Source organism: Cyprinodon tularosa, unplaced genomic scaffold (genome assembly GCF_016077235.1).
Source record: "Cyprinodon tularosa strain WSP-4 unplaced genomic scaffold, ASM1607723v1 ctg656, whole genome shotgun sequence".
NCBI classification, from domain to species: Eukaryota; Metazoa; Chordata; class Actinopteri; order Cyprinodontiformes; family Cyprinodontidae; genus Cyprinodon; species Cyprinodon tularosa.
The window spans coordinates 566,232-591,885 of NW_024039403.1; the positions used below are offsets into that span (position 1 = coordinate 566,232).

Consider the following 25,654-nt stretch of genomic DNA (forward strand, 5'->3'; position numbering starts at 1 on the left):
AGGGTAAAAAAATACAAAGGAAGAATAAAACAGACAAAAATATTATAACATGCACATAAATAAATACTTACAAATATACCGTAAATTCTCTAATATTGGCCTGTATTCCAATAGCGGCCGGGACTCTAACATTGGCCGGTCTCGCTGTCAGAGGAGGTAAATAATGGCCGGTCTCTAATACAGGCCGGGGCTATAAACGTTTTTTCTGGGCATACCTCAACATTATACTTGTGGTAGTAACATACAAGAACCACAGCCCTGCGCTGCTGGACGACAGGCCCTGACTGCTGCCCGTCTGCGCGAGGAAGAGAACAGACACGCAGCAGAACATGAGGAGGAGCGCGAGTGATGAGGAGATTAAAGGGAGAGATGAAGAGGAGGAGGAAACTGAGGAGGAGAATTAAACAGAATTGGAGGATTTTTTTTTCTTTTTTACTTCAAACCAAGCGAGACATGGTAACTGTACTTTTTCAATAAATGAACCTAGTGTTTTATAGGTTCAAATAGACACAAAATCTCATTTTTATTCATTCCACTGGTAGTCTGTTTTGCTCAAATAGCAATAGAGGCCTGTCTCTAATTCTGGCCTCTTTCCAATAAAGGCCTGGACCGCGATGCACTTGAGTGAAATAAAGGCCCGGGCCTATATTAGAGGATTTACGGTAAGTAATTAAAAAATTATGTTGAAGATTATTAAGGACAAAAAAATAAATAAGGTAAATATTACAAAGGCAAATAAATAAAGAAGCTAATTTAAAGCTATCTGCCTGTACAGTGTCCTTGGGTGTTGTGATAAGGCGCTTTCAAATAAAAATGTATTATTATTAAAGAGTTATATACATTTATGTCTCACTGTATAATTTAATTTCTGCTTACATTTATTTGTTTATTGTATTTTTGGTGGCAATTAATTGTATGCCTATTTATTTCTGTATTTATTTTTAAATATGGCAGAGTTGGTCCTCCATAGCTTTACAAAATGCAGCTATGAATGACATTTTTATGGCCAGACCACAAAACAAAAAACAAAAAAAACAAGCTGTTCTGGGAAACCTTAGACTGTTGGCTTCATTCCAGACAAATCAGTGATAGTGGGGAGGTTGTTCTCAAGTCTGAACCGAGCTGAAATGTGAGCTTTGATCAATATCTAGTTGTTTTTTTGCCTTAAACATGTTTTAGTCTCAACCAAAGATCATTCGCATTAGAAGATCTTTGGGTTATCAGGCTCCTCTCTTTGGAACCAACTCCCAGTTTCAGTCCGTGAGGCAGACATCCTGTCTACATTTAAAACCTTCCTTTTTGATAAAGCTTATGGTAAGAGTGGGTCAAGTTCTCCTCAGCTATCTCTATAGTTATGCTGCTATAGGCTTAGACTGCTGGAGGACATAGGGACCATTTCTTCATCTGTTTCATTTCTATTCTCTCATTCTGCAGTGTTTGGGAGTCCCTAACTTTAGTCTCTTTCATTCTTTTTCTCTCTGCTTTTTCTCATCGTAGATTCATCTGGTCTGTTCCTGATTGGCTGTGACTCCATCCTGGAGAGAAATATCAGCTGCTGCCATCATGGTAGATGGCGAGTTGAGACATTTTTTTTTTTTAGTATTTAGTCCTGTTTCTCTCCTAGTATTATCTAGGTTTACACAGGAACAAGTAACTCTAGTTTAATGCTTTTAAATGCTCTTTTAATGCTCTTAGAAATATTTTTAATGCCAACAGCAAGTACCCATGACTCTCCACTTTTGTTGATATTTGTATTTTCCTATTCTCTGGCTTTTTCTCCACCTCGAGCTTCTTTTCCGAACATACGGCTTTACGATCAACCTGAAGCAGCTCTGCGCAAACATATTGCGATAATATATCTGAGGAAATTGTTTTTATAAATGTATTTTTATTTTATTTTAAATAAAGAATTTTAAATGCCACAATAATCACATTTAATGAATTGTAATGCCAATTAAGGCCTTAATTAAAAAAATTATAATTTAATGACTTTTAATGATTTTCAATGACCCGTGGAAACCCTGATTATAGATCAGTGGTTCTATGTTCCTTCTATAATGTGCTTTTCTGTTTCTCCTTGAAGCTCCATTTGGCCTAGGCAGAACATTAAACCTTTTCCTGCTGGAGGTTTCTACCCGTTAATAGAGAGTTTTTCCTCTCCACTGTTGCTGCATGTGAGGAACTACTGGACAATCAACCACACAATGCAAGAATATCTGCTGTCACCACGAGCCCATTCATCAGGATTCAATCCTGCAAAGTCAACGAGCCGATGGAAACGGATGGTTTTCCTCAGTAAACTAACCGATCCTACTGTATGATCTAATTCAGGGGTCTGCAACCTGCGGCTCCAGAGCCACATATGGCTCTTTGGACCCTCTACAGCGGCTCTTAATAGTGGCTAAAGTGTACATAAAGAGCTAAATAATTTACTGTAATATATACCGGTATCAATAGCTTTAGCGTTTTTTATAAGATGGAAAAGAATGAGATTAAAAGAACCAGAAATATGTTTTAAGAGACCTTTTTCTATGAATTAGCTTGAAAATTATACGTTTTAACATAAAAAATAGATGAATTGATTGTTTGAGATGGCAACAACTAATTTCCTGTACAAGATTTTTAAATTTTTTTTATATTTTGCGGCTCTAAACAACTTTTATTTGGTCGTACTCTGGGCAAAAGGGCTCTTTGGATATGAAAGGTTGCAGACCCCTGATCTAATTGAATCGTCTGTGTTCTGAATTGGCACTTTATAAATAAACTGAATTAAAACTACATTCGACTTTACTGCTTTTCCCATGTTCCTTATTTATCTTACATTTAATTCAGGGCATCATCCTCCTGGTTTTCTGGTCATTGTATCTTGATTGTTCGATGAAAATGTTAATATTTAGCTCTCACTAGAGAGTGTTCTGATCTTTGTGAGTTCTTCCTCAATTAAAGGTTGTAAAAATGTCCTTATTTTGGAGACAGGTCAGTGAAAACAAACGCTGAACTCATCTGAACAAAGTGAAATCCATGTCAGCAGAGCTTTACAGAATTTACAGTCAGAATTTTGACACTACATCACCTAATGGCTGTACGGTCTAACAGGAATGAATGATGAAGACCTTCTTACACACGAGGCTGACTGAATCCTCTCCGTTCAACAGACTGATGTACTTGCATCATAATCCGACACCTAAATGTGGTCAGAGATGGTGTCATTCTGAAGTGAATGTGGGGGTGACAGGCTCGTGAAAAAAAAAGCACTACCTGCCTTTGGCTGCAAGTCACGGTTCTCCGTGACCTTCTTCATGTTCTGGGGACATCTGCTCAGACATGTGAGGAAAGCCACGTACTTTTTGGCGGTAAGTAAAATGCAACCTGACTGCTGCTCCCTGAGAGCTGGAACAAAATCTGTCGGCCAAAGCCTCTAAATCAATCCGCTTGGCTGTTACCATGACTCCTGTATTAAAAACAAAAAGCCAGAGCTCTCCCCCTGAAGCCGCTCTCCATCACTCACTCGCTTTTTTTCCTCTCAGTCGCTTTTTCACAAACATCCAGCTGCAGTTCGCAATCGCTGTGTCAGACAACCAAAATACAGAAAAGGGATTTCTATTGTTTTCCCTTGAATCTAAGTTAAGGTTTTAATTCAACACGTAATTTCACCTCCTTTTCTGCTGAAGCAAAGGAACAGCTTAGCTTAAGCTGCCATGGTTTCGTAATTTAGACGGGGGGGGGGGGGGGGGGGGGGGGTATCCTTGTAGTCCCTCGTACCCGTTGCTCTCCCTCCTCCCTGTGATCCATGTTATCATATGTCATTATGATGGCATTTCACTTCGCTAACCAACAGCCAAGAAGCATAGCTGCCGTCCATCAGGGAGCCGTAAATTAACGGACAGCCTGCTCTGCACTATAGATTATTCTACTGTCCCAAATAAATACCGTCTGCTGCTCCTATTGATTATAGCAGCGCTCCAAACGGAGCAATCCATTCCTGGGCGCTGAATAAACGACTTTTACCATAAAGCTGTAATCGGGGACATGTGGGAATGGCTCTCATGAATCAGAGAAATCAGAAGTATTCGATTTGGTGTTTGCTTCGTCACAGTGAGAGCGATTTGAAGATGCTTCGGTTAAAGCAAAAAGCCAGCATCAAAGACAGCTGCAGGCCTCTCCAAGAACAGGATGTACGCTTTCCTACATCACATGAAGGACGACGTTTGCTTCCTGCCAAAACACGCTGGCTGGACTTAAAACCGCTGCAGAGATAAAGAACCTGCACCTCTACACATCCAGTCTGTGTTCAGACTTCAATACTTCAGATCTTCCATCATATTAATATTTGATTACAGCGAGCTGAATAAGAAGCAGTTTACAAAATAGGATTTCATGCTACAGTAGTCAAACCAACCTGCTGCTGAGTGAGAATTATCCCTCAGCTTAATTAGAAATAACATGTAGATCAATTCAACAAGCCTTCATCTGGTCATTTTCCTTCTCTTTTATAAGGAATCTATTAAATAGAATCTCTTCACATGAAGTAAGCAAATACAAGCTGAGAAAGTAACATACTCCTTATATTAGACATGTAGGAAACATGATAAATCAATTCACTGACACCCATCAGTATGGAAAGGGTCACAAAGCTATTTAAAGGAATAGTACACCCAAAACATGATTAGCCTTAATTTTCTACTCACCCCCATGCTGAACAACACTCTGGAGTACTTTTTTGATATCTCAAATGCATCTGGAGATCTGGGAGGTTTCTTGCTGTCTGCTGACATTCAAATAATGGAGGTCTATGGCGCCCGAGGCAGAAAGGTCCATAAAAGTCCACAAAAAACGTGTCAATATTCCTCCATACTGCTCGTCCAATGTATTCCAAGTGTCCTGAGTGGGTAGCATCCATAATTTACTCGAAACGAAGTCATTTCGAATGTTTTTAGAGCATAAACAGTAGTGTATAGGATTTCCTGAAAGCGCGCACCTGCGCGTTCCCTACGCTACGGAAGCCGGCAGACCAAGCCAGATGAAAGTGCGCATTCAGCGTCTGCTCTGCCGATAATGCAAGCGTAGAAGAAGAAATGTGTTGTTTACCTGTGCAAAGAAAGAAACAACGAAAGAAAAATGTCTGAGGACTTCAGTGTTGAGGAAGAGCATGAGTTCTTTGCCGAGCTGAATGCGCACTTTCATCTGGTTTGGTCTGCTGCCGTTTCCGTAGACTCGTGAACGCGCTTTTAGGAAATCCTATACACTACTGTTTATGCCACAAAAACATTCTAAATGACTTCGTTTCGAGTAAATTCTGGATGCTACCCACTCAGGACACTTGGAATACATTGGACGAGCAGTATGGAGGAATATTGACATGTTTTTTGTGGACTTTTATGGACCTTTCTGTCTCGGGCGCCATAGACCTCCATTATTTGAATGTCAGCAGACAGCAAGAAGCCTCCCAGATCTCCAGATGCATTTGAGATATCAAAAAAGTACTCCAGAGTGTTGTTCAGCATGGGGGTGAGTAGAAAATGAAGGCTAATCATGTTTTGGGTGTACTATTCCTTTAAGGGGAGCATCAATGAGGGCCCTCATCTACATGGAACAGCGGTGAACCTGCATAAGAGGGGCAGAAGCCTCGTTAACTGGAGGATAAAGGGATAAAGACTTGAAAATATTGCTTTAGAGCAGAAATTACATCAACATTGTAAAAAATATATATAAATATTTTGCATTTGAGTTTTAAAACACTTTTTAAACTGTCAGTATGATCTATCTCGGAAAAGTTTTAGTTTCACTTGGTTTAATTCTGTAAAAAACTTTAGCTATCTAATTATTAATTGCAGGATCGACGTTAAGGATTTTTACCTTTTTTCCAGGTTCCTGGTGTGTATCTGCATGCGTCAGATAATGAACTGAAGCCTACATTACCATGTTAACATGCTTTTAAATCCTTCCTGCACATTCTTTTCAAACTAAACTTTGCTTTAAACTGTTGTGTGCTTGGAAAAATATAAATTGTAATGTTAAAAATCTAAAAAAAATCCTGAAACCTGCCGACGGAATATGTCCGCTTTTATTACCGGTATCCTGGTGCCTGCAGTTTAAATTATTTAGATGAAAAACACCTGCCAGCCGCCGCGGTGAACCCGCAGGCTACCCGGCCCAGAGGCTGCTGATGAAGGGATTTCTACTGTCGGCGCACCGCTGGTATGTGGGGTTCTGAGCGCCTCCGACAGAAAAAGATAATCTGGATGAACTGACTGCAATTATTAAGTTTTCAGGTGGACTTTCTCACTTAAAACATATTAAAACTACTTTATTCCCACTGATCACAGCAAATATAGCTGCAAGATTTAGATTATTTAGATGAAAAAACACCTGCCAGCCGCCGCGCTGAAGAGGAGGAGACGCGCCCAGAGGCTGCTGTTGAATTAAGTTTTCAGGTAGAAAAATAGAGCGGGAGCAAAACTGAGTATGTTTGTGCTTTATTCATGTATTTATTACAAAGTATTAATCAAACCCATCAAAGTCCTCATCCTCTGTTTCTGAATTAAACAGCTGCGCTAAATCAGACATGCCAGTTTCCCATCTTCGCTGTCAGTCACTTTCCGTGCCGGGCGGCTCCTCAGAAATAATGCCGGCTTTTGCGAAAGCTTGAACAACAGAGCCAGCAGACACGTTAGTCCAAGCATCTACAATCCATCCGCAAACGGTGGCGTAACTTGCCCGGCGCTGCCTTCCACTTATCGTGAAACTGTGGTCTCCGTCTGTCATCCATCGCTCCCACGCCGCTCGCAGCCTTACTTTGAACGGCCGCTTCACACCGATGTCGAGCGGTTGAAGCTCCTTTGTCAGACCCCCGGGATAACGGCGAGCACAGCGTTTATTTGATTCACCATGTTTTTCTCATCAGCTGTGAGATGGGCACGCATGGAGTCACAGATTAACTGCGATGGTGATGCGTGGAAAAAAACACCTGTTCTCCTCACATACACCTCCCTCAGCTACGCTTTCATCATCTCCTCATCCATCCAGCCTTTTTCTTTGCGTTAATATCATATATCATCAGAGCGCTGTGTCTGTCTCGCTGTCAGCTCCCAGATCAGCTTCTCTGATTGGTTGATGCGGCGCGTCCAGCAGCAAAACTTCAATTTTTCCATCTCGAGCAGAAGCAGCGCGTTGGCGGTGCGTCAGATGCTTAAAGCTACGGGACCTTTTGCTGCACCTATACGCGCGTCAACCATTGACTTTGCATGTAAACTCGCTGCTTCTGCTGCACCTGCTGGGTCCGGTTCACACCGATGTGGAGCGGTTGAACAGCGAGCACAGCGTTAATTTGTTTCCCCATGTTTTTCACATCAGCTGTGAGATGGGCACGCATGGAGTTACATATTAACAGCGATGGTGATGAGTGGAAAAAAACACCTGGTCTCCTTACATTCAGCCACTCTTTCATCATCTCCTCAATGAGGTGGTCTCAAAAGTCGCAGTTACAACACACATAAGGCGCACCGCACCAAAGGGCGCACCGCACCATAGGGCGCACCGCACATTTTGAGGGGAAAAAAAGATGTTTAAGTGCGCCTTATAGTCGTGAAAATACGGTACGTTCAGACCGAACGCAGCAAAAGCAGCAAAATCGTGTCTGCTGCTTCCTTTTTGCTGCTTGTACCAGTTAGTTCTGACGCGCGGCTGAAGCAGCTTTGCTGCTCTGCCTGCGCGGTGCAAAAGTGTGTCTGGCGCGCGTTGGGCGGAGCTTCACTATCCTTTCTCTGCCTTGCAGCTATATTTACTGTGATCAGTGGGAATAAAGTAGTTTTAATATGTTTTTAAGTGAGAAAATACACCTGAAAACGTAATCAGTGCAGTCAGTTCATCCAGATTATCATCCTGCCTCCCAATATTTTTTCTGTCAGAGCCGCTCAGACCCCCACATACCAGCGGTGCGCCGACAGAAGGAATCCCTTCAACAGCTGCCTCTGGCCGGGTCGCCTCCTCGCGGTTCACCGCGGCGGCTGGTAGGTGTTTTTGATCTAAATAATCCGATCTGCAGGCACCAGAATAATAAAAGCCAACATATTCTGCCGGCAGATGTGTGCATTTTAAGTTAATTATGCGTTAATAAACTGTTTCAGAGGAGTGATCAGAGCGGTCTGTGTCATCAGCGATGTGTCTCTCTCCCAGCCAGCTCCCAGATCAGCTTCTCTGATTGGTTAACGCGGCGCGTCGAGCAGCAAAAATTCAAATTTTCCATCTCGAGCAGCAACGCGTTTGCGGCGCGTCACGCGCGTCAGGTGCTTAAACGCGCCCGACGCGCTGCTTCAGCTGCTCAGACGCGCTGCGCTTGCTGCTCGAAACGCGGGACCTTTTGCTGCGCCTTGACGCGCGTCAACCATTGACTTTGCATGTAAACTCGCTGCTTCTGTCGCGCCAGCTGTGTCCGGTGTGAAACGCAGCATTAGCCACAAAGCACCTCGATGATCCCAAAGATTTTTTGGGGAAATATTTTGTAAGCTTACATGACAAAACTTTTCAGAAGGTGTGCCTCGTCTTACATTTTTCTTATTTTCTAATAAAAACCACAAACTGGTTTTAGAAAGAAACGGATGTGGCATAGTGAAGGTCTAAACTACTTCCTGTAATGGATGGAGCCATGAAACCTGCAGAAAACCCTGAAACAAAACATCTGACAGTCAGTTTAGCTGATGAGCTCTATAGGATTAAGCAGCATTGCAAAGATCTGAATCACACCTGGAAATCCAACTCGGAAAAGTCAAATCTGAAAGTGACGCTGCAACATCCTCTGAAACAGGTTTTATCCAATCTGAATAAATTAATGCAGACATTTAAAGAAGAATGGGACAATAACGTTTAAGCCTCAGTAAAAGCTTTGCTTGGCCTTCCTACATTAATGGAATCACCAGTTTGGATGTTTTCAGGTAACTCAGCATGGTCCGCTGTAGAAAACCGTTGAAATGGAACAAAATGCAAAAACAGAGAAAACCTGTAAGAGGAAAGCCCTGCACCATCTTCTAACACGCAGCGTTTGGCTGGAACCTTCCAGGCTCCTCTCCGTACATCTGCTCCAAGTCAGCGTTGGAACGTTTTAAGCGATTAACATCTTCTGCTCTGCCGCAATGTTGTCTGGATCATTTAGCCAAGTAAACTGGGGAAAAAGTAAGTGAATAAGATGCTTTTCCCCTTGCCAAACTGTGGTAGTTATGATGTGTTTATGGGGAAACTAAGAGGATAAATAAACATTTTAACAACATTACTACCAGATTAAGTCATGGAGTCACTCTGATTAAAATCTGGAATAACAGGATTACAAAACAAGCCCAAGATAATCTGTGAAGACTTTCCTCCTAGTTTTCATCAATAACGATCAGCTCTACTGAGGATCATCAAAACATGACAATGTTCACTCTGCTATTGCTTCATTTAATGCACATTCATACTAAAAATCAAACCCTGCAAACAACATCTGGATTTACTGAGATTTTATAAAAGCAATAAAAATCCGCTGCATATATCCAACCAAACGCTAACTGCTTTAAAACATCACCAAAGTGACATCATACGGCCTGAAGGGAACAAGAGCAATTATTGCCTTGTTTCCACTCTCTCATCTGAAGGGAATCAGATCAGATATACAAGGCCTCAGAAAAGGATTCACACCTTTTAAACTCTTCCATGTTTTATTGTCAAACATAAAACTTCCAGTCATTTTTTGGGGACTTTATAAAACCTCAGCAGCGCTACATGGAGTACATCATTCAGTCTGATAGTCCAAATGGCTCCAGAAGGCATCCGATTGGCAAATAGAGTCCATTTGTATGCGTTTAATCTTAATGTGCATACAGCTGTTCTATGATGTCATTCAATTCAGTTTAATACTATAGCGCCAATTCACAACACATCATCTCAAGGTACTTTACAGTTCAACCAGATCATCCAGTCAAATTGATTCAAAGTTTTCTATCTAAGGAAAACCAGCTGATTGCATCGATTCATTGACTCTTCAGCAACCCCTCACACTAAGCATGCTTGTAGCGACAGTGGAGAGGAAAAACTCCCTTTGAACAGGAAGAAACCCCCAGCAGAACCAGGCTCAGTGTGAGCGGCCATCTGCTGAGGCCGACTGGGGTTCAAGGAGACAGAAGCAGAGATCGACAGGATCGCCTCTTCCATCATGATACATGTGCACCGTGCACAGCCAGATCCAAACAGCAGGGCTGGTTTAATTGGGCTTCTTATCAGCCGTTTAAAGGAAATGGACAATGACGGCAGCAGCGACGACAAAAACACGGTGGTGGCAGCATTGTGATGTGGGGATAGTTTACTCCCCTAGGCAAAGACGACCAAACAAGAAGTGCCATCACATGAAATCTCACTTAAACCCTTTAAATTCTGCTGTTTTAACGTGATCCAATGTGAAAAGCTGAATAGATATGATGACTTCTAAAAGGTAGTGTATAAGTTTATATCTATAGTACATTCAGAGGGGGAAAACAGGCTGGATGTCATTAAAAACACCACTGCACCTCTCAAAGAATCCAGTTATTTAATATTTTCCTATTTGGGCCGTGAATAGAGAGAAAAAGCAGGAATTCTTGGAAACACAGACGGGGGGCTGATTTTCTCATCATGTGTTTGCGAGGAAGACACGAGGAAGACAGCAGTGGAAACTCAAGCTTCGCTGACTTAATTCATAGCAGGGTAGCCGTTTCTCTGGGGGGGAGAGGAGAGAGAAAACAGGCAGAGAGCCTCCATACTCCACTCTGCCACCTGCTGGGATCATGTAGGGTCACTCTGCTCCTCCTCTTCCTCTATCCCACAGCTGTCATCGCCTTCTCACACCATCAACGCTTCCATGTAAAATATCCACTCTAGCTCAACCATTTTCATTTTGCATCATTAACATCTAGAACAACAAACTGAAATTCCTTGCTTTTATTTAATAAAAAAATAGAAACTAAACAAGGCTGAAAACAGAACATGCAGCATGGTGGTGATAAATGGAAGCCTTGCAGAAGCACGGAGGTTCTGTAAGGTGAAGCAAACGTACGTTAGCAGGGCTCAGGCTTTAAAGCACGGAGCTGAGCTGCAGTGGGCTCGCCGTTTTTATAAGGCTACAGTGGTAAACCGTAAAGCCTGCTAATCCATGCCTGCTGACAAGAAAGCTGCAGCAGCTCAAAGAGGAGGATGTACGAGATCACAGCAACTCTCCATTTGCTAAACAACAACAATGGGTGCGATGCTCTTCATCTTCATCACAGAGCTGGAGATTATTTTATTCCTCACGTGTATAAATGATCAACCAGCACATATGAAGAATTCAGGGATTATTTAAAAATCCCTAAAGTTTCCAATTCTGTTTCCTGCATATTTTATTAACATCTGAGTATTTCAGTAGAATGGATCCACCTTCATCCTACCTGAATCAAGGTGCGCAACATTTCAGTATTTAGCTTCAGATTTTTAGAGAGAAGTATAGGACAGCTTCTTTGCTTCATGGCGTCTCGATTAATTGACTCCCTTTTAAAATCTACGAATAAAAATGTTTTGGTGAATCGATTCCTTGATTAGGAAATGCTCAACATCTGAGTTTGGCTTACTGGTATTTGTGTTTTAGACCCAGTTTAAAAACAGCTGAAGACCAAATAGCGACTTGAGTAATGATGCGTACGATGTTTAAACTAGGGCTTCAAACTAACGACTATTTTGCTAATCGATTAATCTGTTGAGTATTTTTCCGATGGATCGAATAATAATCGGACAGCAAAAAGTTCCATGAAGAACATTTTTCAGAGTTAAACCAGGGGAAACTAAAACTTCTCTATTTGAGGACTTTTAGATAGAGCATGATCACAGAAGAATTATTATTATTATTTTTATCTATAGCTGGGCCTACGCTGTGCGATTTTTTTGGACCTTTTGGGCCGATTCTCCAGTTGTGTGAGAATTTTTCGATAGGGCCGACTTTTAGCCTGATTCTGCGTCATGTAGTGTACAGGGGGTAACGAGGGGCGATCAGTCTCTAACAAACAACTCCTCATCAGGAATCTTAAGGTCGGGAGAAAATTGAACATATTTGAAATTCAGTCGGCCGTCGTAAGGTGGTCGCGGGTAAATCTCTCAGTGCGCAAACAAGGATTCTTCTTCTTCGTCTTCCTGTCAGATTAAAACACGGAAGCATGGGGGGGTGGTGGGGGGGGTGGGGGGGGGGGGGGTTGTCAGTGAAATGCGGATCTTCCTGTAAAACTGACAGACCGTAGTAGCCATGTTTGCTCAGCCATTACTTTGTCCAAATATGTCATCACCTTTTCTTTTTAGGGCTTTTAGCACATAATTGCACAAATAGCCAAGGCAGCTCGTTTCACTCTAGTGAGATTCAGATTCCTCTTCTACTGGTTTGGCTTCTGGATAGATGAGTCCGAGTAGCGCCATCTCACTGCGAAGCAGAGTCCCACTTGGTTTTTAGACGTACAGTGTGAGCAGGTAGATGGCATCAGAGCGTCGGGTCACACAGTGTGAGGACAAACATCATGAGCTGTGAACTTTTTTAAAGCCTGCGGTTTCGTCTTATAGTCTGCGCTGTAGCTGCGTGCAAAGATTGAACAATTTTTTACAGTGTATGACTGGCTTTAAATGCGACAATCCTTTTTCTTTTTTTACAATTTTAGTATATTTCGTGGGTCACTTTATCAGCTGAAGACCTGTTTTACAGTATTTAACGATTAATCGATTAGTAAATCTTTTTATTTATCAGGCTCCTCTCCTGTGGAACAAACTACCAGATTAAGGCTAGGCTTAAAACTTTCCTTTTTGATAAAGCTTCTAGTTAGAGTGGCTCAGGTTATCCTGAGCTATCTCTATAGTTATGCTGCTATAGGCTTAGACTGCTGGAGGACATAGGGAGCCCTTTTTCATCATTCTGCTTCATTCTATCTCTATTCTCCCACTCTGCAGAATCTGTTAGTTCAATCTCTAACGTTCTGCTCTCTCTGCTTTTTCTCATAGTAGCTTCATCTGGTCTGTTCCTGTTTGGCTGTGACTCCATCCTGGAGAGAAATATCAGCTGTGCTGCTGCCATCAACACCTTTGTTTATAGATGTTGGGGATCAGCCTGTTTTTCAGTGTAGTCCTGTTTCTCTGACTGTGACTAAGTGGATGTGCTCTCTTCATCTTCTGACATGGGAGCTGGCTCTGAGTTTGTCTGTCTTGCTGTGTGCTTCCTTTTTCTCTGTCTGCTTCTGTCTCCTTGAACCCCAGTGGGCCTCAGCAGATGGCCGCTCACACTGAGCCTGGTTCTGCTGGAGGTTTCTTCCTGTTAAAAGGGAGTTTTTCCTCTCCACTGTCGCTACAAGCATGCTTAGTGTGAGGGATTGCTGAAGAGTCAATAAGTCGATGCAATCAACTGGTTTTTCTTAGAAAATTTATAATCAATCTGACTGGATGATCTGGTGAACTGGAAATTACCTTGAGATGACATGTTGTGAATTGGAGCTATAAAAATAAACTGAATTGAATTGATTAATGAGTTGACGATTATTTAAATGATCGATTAATTACGATTAATTGTTTCAGCCCTACTTTAAACCAAGCTGTTATCAGTACATAGAAATACCAGATAAAAATGACCAATATTCAATAATGTAAATAAAAACCTGAAGTTTCAAACATCATTAGACTTTTGTCCTTTAGAACGTGGAAAAAGCCAGAAAATGTCCCTTAGAAAGAAAAAATAACAAAAAAACACACACACCAGCTTTTTAAAGGCCAACAACAAATTTTGTCTCTCTAATATCTAGTTCTTCCTTCTCCTGACGTTAGGCGAGCCATCAGTCTCAGAGCGCAGTAAATGTTAAGACAGGCTGAGGTCCTGTGACCAGAGGGAAGTCTATAACAGTCAACACCTCTGAGTCCACTCAGTATTTATGTGCATCATCCTGCTGTGATGAAAACCCTGCAGTCAGAGACATATGGAGAGCAATCAAGTCCCTCCTCTTTGTCACATTTCAGTCTTTCTGTGTGAAAAGACACGTTTCTTATTAGCAGAAGAGACCTCCTATAAGGTCTTCCTCAGTGATTGTCTCCATCTTGCAGTCACAATAAAACACATTAAAGACGATGGCTGTGATGTAGAACAGTTTGGAAAAATGAAAGGAAAGTGTTATTATAACCTTCACAGTGAAGCGTAGGCGTTAAATCAGTGTTCCTGAGAAACATTTCAAGCATTTTAAATAGCATGATTCTGGGATGACTCATCCAAACTGGACTCAGCATCCACGGACAAGATGCTTTTAGTTTAAAGACCTAAATCAGGCAGCTGGATCCTGTTAGAAGCTTAAACAATATTAGAAGTCATGCCATAACTTTGCTAAAATGTTGAAATGATGCAGAAATACTTCTTTTTGGACAATGATGAGAGAAGCAGTCAATCTCTGCTTAAAACGACATTAATACATCTGGTTGTTGGTATCTGCACATTAATGAGGCTGGTTTTGCCAGAAGCTTCCTTCTTAAGCTATAATCCTTCATATAAATTCAAGATTGAATCAACTAATGATGAAACGTTTCCTGTTTCTAGCTAGGTAATGAGATTGCAATAAGCTGGTTCTGTGGCTGGAGAAAGCTCAGCCGTCTCGGCTGTAGAACCAGCGGAGAACTGCTTCTAGCTTCATCCCTGGTTTAACACTGCTTTGATTTTAAAAAAAAACAACAACAAAGAAATGTCAATAAGTCTTTTGATTAGCGATAAAAACACAAAGATTGTGGATAGCAGGCTGAGAACTGTATTAATCTAATGGCATCAGACCAGCTGTCATCCCTGCATAGTTTGGTAACTCACCTCTGGTTGGATGGCTTTGAACACAGGAGCATCCATGAGGGTAATCTGGCCCTAAGGAAACAAAACAGCAGCTGTTAGATCGGCTGAACAGCCGAACCCCTACGGTCGGTAGAAAGAGCTGCTAATAACTGCTTTTACATCCAGAGCCAATGTTTGCATTTCCATTATGCTGCTGCATCACTGCTTTGTGTTACTGCATGCATTATGCAAAACACACACGACGTCTTCTTGTTTGAACAACAAATCTTTTACAAACTACACAGAAAATCTGATTCATCAAAGGCTCTAAGCATACATTTAGAACCTTAAACAGATTTAAAATACCTTTAATTCTTAGTGAGAAAATCTGAGACATAAATGTAGATAATACTGCCATCCTGTGGTTCACGATGGTAGCGCAGGAAACAGCAGCGAAACATTTTAACCACAGATCAAGAAGAGATTCCTGTGTGAACCATTACAAAGGGAATTGGGAATCACAGAGTGAAGCCAGTTTGTTACAGACATGAGTCTGAAATAGATTTAGAGACAAAGTTTGGAAAGTTTGTGCATTGATCGATGGGGGAATTCTCTTAGCACTGCCAAACATCATTAATAATTACTGATCCAGACCTCGTTTCCTTCTCCTCCAGTCTTAGTCCAGCACTCCTAATCTGAGCTCGCTGAACACTTTGCTTTTAAACACGAGTTTAACAAGACAGGAGGAAAATCATTTGATACTCACTGCATACTCCTCTGGAGTGACCTTCAACACATCAAACACAACGGCATCAAAACTCTTCTTCAGCTCCGAGGACGTCTTATCGCTGAGGGACTCTGAGCTGCTGCTCCTCTGAGTGGGAGAAACAAACAAAGAAGAACAAAGTAAGAACTTGATGGAGCAGGACGGAGCAGGCTTTTCCAGGCCAGACAGAGAATCCCAGTTTTCTTCAAGCACTGACCCATTTCTAAACATTTCTATTCCTTTCCTCCAAGGACTAGAAAACTGTTATGGGAATATCTAATTGACGTTTCTTCTAGCTGTGTGCTTTATTTATTTGAGGGATCTTGTAGCTGCTGAAGCAAAAATAAAGTGGCGTTTAATAGGCCACATAGCATCTTGTAAATGCATGAATTGGTTGAAGCATAAATTATATTAAAATATAATTTTTATTTAAATAACAACAATAATTCCAAATTTCAAGGTGCTTTTTTGAGTTTTCCTATTTGATGCTTTCGTCACGTGAAGCACTTTGAATTGTGCTACAAATAAATGTGCCTATTATGCAACAGAATGGAATATGAGGCAATCTGTCAGTGAAAACACTACTTTAAGAACTTTAAGCTGCTGAACGTGGATGCAATCAGCTACCATCAAATAAAATTAAACCAATAATAACAGAGTTCCTACAGCATAAGGTAAGTTAAATTCAAGACTTTTTAAGACTTTTTAATGCCACTTGAAATAAAAAATTAAGACCAAATTCACAAGAAACGCTTGCGACAACTTAAGGTTTATTTTAACATAAACCACTGCACTAATGTTTCAAATTATGAAAAGCTTCCCATACAGGAAGAAAGCTAAAAACACACAAATGACAGATATATTTAACAATTATTTAACTGAATTCACAAACTTTGTTTTAGCAGGGAACAAAACAAATCAGTTTTAAAGCCCCAACATAACCAGTGCTAAGTCTTTTTTGCAGCTATTTTTCTTTGTATGGTTTTCTTAGTATGTTTGATTTGGTGATAAGTGGAGGCGTTGCAGAGACAAGGGTGGAACTAAACTGAGAAATACCAGCTGTTTCTCTGTAACTCCATTTTGAGGCTTTGTGTTTCGTGCTTCGCATGTGCGACTCCACTGCCTTAATTCCCATCGTTCCAAGCTTGAATGACTTCTTGCACTAAATCCACTGAGCCTCATGTATGTTTCCTGGTTTTATCCATGGAGAAAAGTCTTGGCTGGAGACAATTTTGGTTACATTTACACTTGCTCATATTTTCCAGACAAAAAGTTAATGGTGCATCTCCCAAATGTCCCGGCCGCAACAACGCTTTTATTGGTTCCGCTATCGGGACGGAACCAATAATGGCGAGTAGGGCTGCAACTAACGATTATTTTAAAAATCGATGAATCGGCCGATTACTTTTTCGATTAATCGATGAATCGGACAAAAAATATTTTTTATATTAACCTCTTTATTCCAAAATAAACATTTTAGACAGAACAAACAAGCACACAAGTACAGGTTGCTCATTAACTGTACTGTTGCAATATGAAAAATAAATGTTTGTGTAAAAACTACGCAAACTTACATGAGAAATGTAGCTGTACATCCACAAAATATAGGCTACTTTGTTTCATAAAGCGCAAAAAAAGACATTTTTGTTTTTAAAAGCCCCTAAGGGGTTCAAACAATAGGTCCCCCATTTCAACAAATGAGTTTTTTTTAGACTAGAAGAGTTCTGCCTTTTAGGACAGGAAAGTATAGCAGTTAAAGTTGCTGCTTGAGAAAATACTGAACCATAGAGATAAAAATAGCCCTGTGATTCAAATTATAAATTGTATTTGGAATAAAAATGAGAGAACTAGGGGTGGTAAAAAAACACATCCTCCAAAGACAGATATTTACATGGGAATGTGGCAGATAATTAATTGACATATTACTGATCCTGCTGGATTTTATTCTGCTTTACTTCCATAAATTGCAGGATCTTCTTTACTTTATCTTTGCCAGAAGATTTAAACTTTAAAAGCCTTGCCCTCATAATTTGCAAGTTAATTTATTTATAAAGGCTATTTTAATTATTGTGATCAATTTGCGCCATCAATCCCGGCGCATGCGCGCTTCATTTGCAGTCTGGACGCTGAAACATCCTGCCGCTCTGACTGCAGCGCTGAGAGGGACTCCTGCGGGAGAACGGGGTTGTGATGGGGGAGGCGCCTCACGGCAGCAGCTGCTGCTGCAGGACAAGAGTAGGAACGATACATGCTTTCACGTAAGAGTCTCTAAAAGCCACCAGTGACACCGTAAAAAGTCGCCAGATTTGTCGCTAGTCGCTTTTTTGAAAAATAGTCGCTGGAGGGGTCTGAAAAGTCGCTAAATATAGCGACAAAGTCGCTGAGTTGGCAACACTGCACACCTGCACCTGGCTCGCTCTGCCGTAATTTTCTTTTCTTCCCCCGTTTCAGTCAAGTGGCAGTGATGACGGCGGCGGGGGATGACGCATTAATCGCGCGACACAACTAATCGATGATGAAATTCGTTGCCAACACTTTTTAAAGTCGATTTTTATTGATTTTATCGATTTGTTGTTGCAGCCCTAATGCCGAGCCATTATTTTTAAATAATAAAAAAATGTTGTCAATTTTAACGTTTTATTTAGATTACAAAAATAAATCATTATAAAAATAATCGTATTTATGATGTTTTAAAAATTAAGACCTATGAAAGACTGATTTAAGAAATTTTAATACCAATTAAGGCCTTAGTTTTATTTTGAAGAATTCAATGCCTTTCAGACTTTTTAAGGACCCCTGATTAAGAATCCTAAATGTCCAACAGAATCAAACAGCAGCGAACACAGCGGCGCTAAAGATAAGGGATCCTGCAAAGAGAACGAGACGATACGCCATGGAGGAGAGGGGGGGGGCCTTACCTCAGAGGCTGTAGCAGCCGTGTTGGAGATGCTTGATTGGCCATTAGGGAGGTCCATCGTTCCCATACCATCCAGTTTAGCGCAGGAGACCATTCATCGCTCTTAGCTGCAGCAAGGCCTGCTCGGCTCTCTGGACACAAGCAACACATAAAAAACATTTTTCACAACATTCTGATCCCCACTGCTTTTAATACTAGAATGCTGCAGCAGCACCGCCTAGTGGAGAAACATACCCTAAACCAAAGCACCCTTAAAAAAAGAGCTGGTTTAATGTTTGCTGATGTTAGAGTGTATTTAGATTCTGCTTGTTTACCGTCCTCACTTTCACAGCCTGTTATCATATTCTAGAGCAAGAGAACAGAAGGAGCTTAGGCTTGAGCGTTGGTGAACGCTCGCATGTGCAAGGAGGAGGAGTTAGTTAGATCCACGCCACTAAACGGCTTAATAAACCTGCTGCCAGGCAGGAAAATCAGCCTGTTCAGGGAAAGTCTTAAAGTGCTGCAGAGATTATCTATAGCAGGATAGTAGCTTAAAATTTTAAAGTCATTTTCTCCAAAATGAGGTGGAAGGAAGGAAAGAAAATGGCTGCTTCAAATCGTAAAAGCCACCTCCATCATCTTATTTACCTTAAAACACAAACATGGTGGCTGCTGGTATGAAAACAGGGTTCCTACGAGTTTCCAAAAGTTACATTTAAGCCTTTTTAAGAACAATTAGGATAAAATAAAACCCATTTCACAAGAATAGGGAAAAAAAGAGCATTCCTGGAATTTAAGAAAATACATGTATTTAAATTAGACTAAATTTGAATTGCCCAGCACACACAGACTGTGTTAATATGTGTATAAACGAACAATTAAAGTGTCCTTCTTCGCCATGCGTCACTGCCGCTGCTGCTGATGAGCTAATAGCTCGTTAGCTATTGAGACCGGGAGTTTTTCCTGCATATAATACCCAAGACCACAGATTTCATACTTAAAGGAATTTTTAAGGTATTAAATTGAAATAAGTAACTTTAAGACTTGTTATAATGTAGGAGCCCTGATTAATGTTGCTGTCAAAGAAATAACGGATTTTAAATGTACAAATACGTTTATTTCGAACTTGATTCCAAAGTTAAAACTTAATCCTTTAAACTTCTAACATATAAGCTAAGTTAACAAATTTTGTTCAGTAATTCATTCCGGGCTTGAGCCACTTGCTAATCTGAAGGTTTACCAGGTATTTAAACCAAAATAATCCAGCCTTTTGTTTCTACAGTCTAATTACTTTAAATAAATAAACAGAGGCTGGTGTCCATCAGTATTCCCAGGTTTTATGGAAGATACAGCCTGTCCTGCCACACAGTATCACTTCCATCTTGGCCATTATAAAGGAAAAGTCCGCTCAAATACAGAATTCAAACTTCTGAAAGTCCTTTAAATCTGAAATGATTCCATCCTGTTCAATAAATGATCAGTGTTTTTAATTCAGAGTAATTTTCATGTGAATGTGCTTTACTGGAGGCATCCATGTTTGTCAAAGAACACTACTGCCACCTACTGGTTTGTGACGTCACTGTGCGGTATCGGCTGTTGATCAAGTCCCAGTGCTGTATCTGGTGTTTGTAACAACGCGCTATTATCCAAGTCATCTTGAAAACATTCTTCTTCCAAATGTTGGCTACATATTACGGGTTTTTTCTCTGGCCAGAAGTTCGATGGCAACTCCTACCTCTTCAAGTTGGCGATCCAACGACCAACCCGTCCGTGGAGGATCAGGAATCAGAAAGGTGGAATAACTTTTTTTTTCCACTTTTACCCGATGTATTCCAGCATCCAGCTGCCATGCACGTGGGCATTGTCAGTTTCACTATAGCTCTGGTGAATTTCAATGGTGAAGTCCTCTGGAAATCTTCAATAATTGTTGTTGATTGCAGATGTGTCTAGTAGTTCCCATTGATTTAGCTTGTAAAGCGGGGAGAATGGCGCTAGGCTTACCGCACCGTGACGTCACTGCTGGAAGATGGCAGGAGGGAGGGGCTACTATATATGGGCAAAAATGGCCGCTCCCAGACTCCGTGATTGTGACGAAAATTTAAATTTTTTTACTGATTAACGCTAAATTCCTTAAATCACGGCGAAGGTTTTAGTTTTAGGTATAAATAAAGATCCATGGATTATTCCTTGCTAACCGGAATTTTCCTTTAAAATGGAAAAGTCATAAGAACAGGATTAGGGATAAAATGCTGTGTAATGTTTGAGATCCTTCATTTATTTGGTTTCCTGCCGTCTTCATTCTGTATCCTGTCAATCAGCATCAGCTCTGAATGAAGCAGCAACGTGTTTGCTGTCAGGAAGACGGTTGCTGAAGTCCAGTCGGTTTAAATCTGCAGTTTCTGTGTTCAGCCACAGACCGATGCGACGTACATAAACCGACTGGCAGGTATTTCAGCTGAAAGGATAATAAATGAGATCCTAATTTATAGTATCGACTAATATCTGCTGATGTTTTCTGACAGCATCATTGTGAAATTCCCCTTTTAAATGGATTGTGCTTTAAGGACCATTAGCAGTCCAACAGACAGCATTACATCATGCCAGCTTCCCTCTTACTGTTGGACTGCAGGGCAGCATTGAACAGGAAGCAATCGCTCCCTTGTGTTTACAAGTCTGACTCTGCTGTTTATTAAATCTAATGTCTGTAATCAACATTCTTACTTCCTGCTTCATTTCCTTTTGAATGCCTTGTTGTGTTCCAGTCACACGGGGACAGATATGTCAGATTGTTTCATGGTATAGATAGGATTCTTTTCCCTTCCTCCTCTGGTCGGTCCCTGAACCTTTTCTGTGTTTTGGTAAAAAAAAGTCTGACCAAGTTTGGCTTTCTGGGATAGGCAGTCATTTTCCAGGATCATTTCCTTTAATAATCCTGCTTCTCATTCTTCGTGCTGTTAGCTAAGATTTAACAAGAAATGTTTCGCTATGCCTCGCAAATAAATTACGTTGCATTTTATAAAATAATGATTAAAATGTCTTGCAACTCAGTGAAAATGAAAAATAATGTTAATTCAATGTTTGAAGCTACAAAAAAAGTAGTCAAAACAAATCATTTTTAAAAGCCTCTCTTCCACACTACCAGACATTTAGCAAACCATCCACCCATCCCCCGCTGTGTTCTTAATTACTCCAATTAATGGGAAAGTCTACAATTAACAACATAATCTTAACAATTCCAAATATAAAAAAAAGGATTACACATTTTGGTTTTAAATTAACTTAAATATAACCTAACTATCCAAAGAAGAAAATTAAATTGGTAGAAATGACAAATTACAAAAAAATGAGCACACATGGCCACAAACATGTTTACCTCTTTTAAAATATTTTCAAATCATCATATTTCAGCCTTTTACTAAATGAGTTAAGGATGAATCAATTACTTTATTAGTTGATTATTATTTAAATAATCAAATAATCCAATTAATGAGCTTCCAGCCCTAAAGTCAACACATAAACAGATGCAGAAATCAAAGTACAGAAACACGTGATGAAAGAAGATTTAAGAACTAAGGATAAGGAAGTTTGTCTCATGTTTAATAAAAGGTCAACACAGTGGGACAATAAAGGGATTTTTCTTTCCATAACTTGGTCATCAATGCATCAAAGACCGGAGGAAAAAAGACCCGGTTCTGGATCCACTCAGAACCAAATGAACCCATCTGAGAGACCAAGTAGGGTGCGCAGGTAAATAAAGAATGAAACTAGGACTGAAACAATCCAATTAGTATCAATTATTGAAATAATCAACCGATTTAGTAATCAATTTAGCATTAATTGGAGTATAGAGACTCTAAAACATGCCTTTAGCTGACAGAGGAACCCACTTAGAGCAGGAATTATAGAAAAATGGTAAATATTAGGGATGGGACGATTTATGAAAACCGTCCAAACCGTTCGGTTCGACTGTCTCGGTTCGGTTCGCGTGTGTTGCGTTCGGTTCATGCGCTGCTCCTTTTTCTCATAGGCGAAGCGTTTACACTCCAGAGCAGAAGGTGGCGGTACTGCGACCAAAGCCAACCACCAGTAGTAAACAAGAAGAAGAAGAAGCGAAGCAGCGTAGCCGGGTGTAGCAGAAAAAAATCAGTTGTTGTGGAGAATTGTGTGGGTATGGCGAGTGGGAAAGAACAGGAGTTGGAAGACGCGCCAGCAGCACTTTATAGGTCTGCTGTATGGGACCACTTTGCATTTAGAGTGACCTACGATGACGGCGGAAAGAAAGTTGTGGATAAAAGTGCAACAGTGTGCAAGCATTGTGCAACACGTTTTGTTTATGCTAACAGCAACATGACCAACATGCCATGCTAACCCCGAAATCCCTCATACTCCGTCAGCGCTCCGCCCCGCTGCGCTCCAGACCGGCTGCTCAAAGCAAACCCTACAACCCCCGCTGTGGCTCCCGTCCGCTCCGCTCTGAGTTCCTTGGAGATCGTAGAGAGCATGCGCCAGATGATTAAATTCAAAGCAGCAAAACATGCGGAAATGATCCAGGGTTTCCTCGGATCATTAAAAATAATTACAATCCCTTAATTTTTGGGGATTTTTTCATTAATGTAATTAACTTTTATGGGATTTCGGGTGTAACTATCAACATATACCGAACCGAAAACCGTGACCACGAAACCGTGAACCGAACCGTGGATTTTGTGAACCGTTCTACCCCTAGTAAATATATATAAATATTTGGCCTTTAGGATAAAAAAAACTTTTTCTCCTGTCAATATGTTCTATCCAAAACTCCTCACGTGAAATTGATTTAGTTTGACCTGGTTTTATTCTTTTAAAAGTAATTGTTTTCAAGAAACCTTTTGCTATCCGATTATTAACTGATCAAAAACCCAAAAAAAATCTCATATCCTGTCCACAGAGTTGCTTTTAAACACTAGATTAAATCTATGTGACTGAAACATGTAGAATTCATTCAATGTAAAGCTTGAAAAATATAATAATAATAAATCATTATTATTATATATTTTTTTGTTTTGTTTTAGAAGGTAGGCGGAAAATAAAGTATATAAAAGGTTTAAATTATCTAAATAGAAAGTTAAACTTATGGTGTTAGATTTGGCAAAAGCGGCTATTATCAGCAATAAACAACCTACTAGAAGGTAGAGGAGCAGCAGTCTGAAGCCATTTAGTGGGATTGATAGCAGCTAATAACAGCCGTTTAATAAATGATTACATCCGAAGCAGGAGAAAAAAAACATTAAGAAAAATATTTATAACTTTTAATTCAGGAATAGTTTGTGAATTTGTTGAAACTGAAACCACAAAGCCACAAAAAAAGGACCCCAAAAGTAAAAGGAAAGTAAAGACTAAGAGTTGCTTTAATCAGTATTTATATAAACTAACAAATGCATCTTTTACTGCAGCATTAAAACAGACTCCAACATCACCTTAAAGGCAGAAACACACAGATACTAAAAGCATCTCCATGAAAAAAGAACAGGCCATACTGACCAGATATGTGTCAGATGCGCATATTTGCCAGAGGGAAAGTTGCTTGTTGGGCTGTATTCTCTGCTTTCCCTCTCTATAGGGTCCAGTCCTCCTTTCAGCTCTGCTTCTGCAGCCTGTTTGAAAATAAAGACACCAAAGATAGAAGCTGAAGGCGGAAAACAGAGAAGCAGGATGGTTTTATGAGAAAACAAAAAGGAGCATGCTGCAGCAGCAGACAGGCCAAAAAATGTCTGATAACTTATCCAATCATTGCACAAGAGCCTGGTCACTTTAAGTCAGAGTGCATACATCCGTCAGCCATCACACCATGACTACTGACAGGTGAAGTGAAAAGCATGCTGCAGTGGCACTCACACTGGGATGTATTACGCATTAGGTCATCTTCTGTCTCTGGCTTTGATGAGAAAAGTAAAAACTAGGGTAAGTTTCCAGTACGAGTTAGTCAAACACTGAGGTTTCTGTTCACATATTTTATTAACTACATTCCATCTTTCATCCTGTGCGTTTTTTCTCCCTACATGGCCAAAAGCTGTCAGCAGGTGGCTCCCTACTCTGAGGGATAACAGCTCAGCCTGCTAGCAGACTGAAGCTGGCCTTTAGACTTCATACAGAGTCTCAGATCTCCTTTTCATCCCCATGAACAGGAGATCAGAAGCAGATCAAACACAGGATCAACATTTATAATAATCAAAGTCAGCTTCCAAGCTTTGTTGGCCAAAACAAGCTTATTGCGGATATTCATTTACTAAATTCTGATTTCAACTTGGGTAAAAATGTAAGAAAATGCTGCTAAAAAAGATTTATAACATCAGGTCTGTCATTGTGACAACGTTTCTGCCTGCAGCAGAATAAAACCTCCAGCTGACAGCAGGTTTCTGCTTGTCAGCCGTCATTCATACTGGTGGAGCTGCTCCTCAGCTTCTCAAAGGGACAATTCAGGTTTCTGAAAGTGGACGGAGCAGCTGTCAGTGACCAGATATGGACAAATATCATAAGATGGAGTGAATAAAGAGGCTTTAGAGCAGAAACAGGAGGCGTCATAAAACAGACTTTATGTAAAACGCGTCTGGCAGAAAAATAGACCGATTCTGACTCTAATAACTTTTGTGCTCCCAAAAAAAGGATCACAAACTTCCAGGCAATGATAAGCAGCCCTCACTGCTGTTATAACGCTCCCTCCCTCGTCTAGCATCAACACACCTGCCAGGAGTGTTTTCCCTTTGATGACATAATTCCTCAAGGCTGAGTCTTTGGCTTCCTGAGGTTCAAAGTCCGTGGAATGTCAGATGCTGAAGCTTGCAGAGATAAGGAATTGGTTTGTATTTGGGAAGCTGCCAAATGCCGACATGAGCTATGAATGTTTTAGCATAATAATCATGTTAAATAAGGCAAGTTGGGAACTAGAAGAGGCAGAAAATACCAGAGGAAGATCCACAGAATAAGGAGAAATTCAAGTTAGGGCTCGTAGGAAGGAGATGTGTCATTAAGCGGAAAGTGACTCATTGCAGGTGCCCTGAATGAGCCGTTTCTCCCTCTATTCATATTCTAAGACATCACAAGAACATAAACTGCACTTCACACGCTAAAATGCAGGCCCTGCTGCTGAGAGGCACACTTAGCTGGCCTTTCTTTTTTTCTATATACATCCAGGATGCTTGTGCTAGCATAT

General features: G+C 40.6%; 1 protein-coding gene across 6 annotated transcripts in view; it reads right to left on the reverse strand.

Moving 5' to 3' along the window:
- ralgps2 (Ral GEF with PH domain and SH3 binding motif 2) overlaps positions 1-25,654 on the reverse strand; it is a 142,243-nt gene that overhangs the window by 79,473 nt on the left and 37,116 nt on the right. For 5 of the 6 annotated variants that reach the window (XM_038309086.1, XM_038309087.1, XM_038309085.1 and 2 more), the window contains exons 2-5: positions 23,986-24,098; positions 18,488-18,617; positions 15,570-15,677; positions 14,846-14,896 (exon numbers count right to left, since the gene is read on the reverse strand). In XM_038309086.1, coding sequence (XP_038165014.1) covers positions 14,846-14,896; positions 15,570-15,677; positions 18,488-18,580 — 252 coding nt within the window. In that variant the 5' untranslated portion in view covers positions 18,581-18,617; positions 23,986-24,098. The remainder of the gene's footprint in view (positions 1-14,845; positions 14,897-15,569; positions 15,678-18,487; positions 18,618-23,985; positions 24,099-25,654) is intronic. The other variant, XM_038309084.1, reaches the window with a different exon arrangement.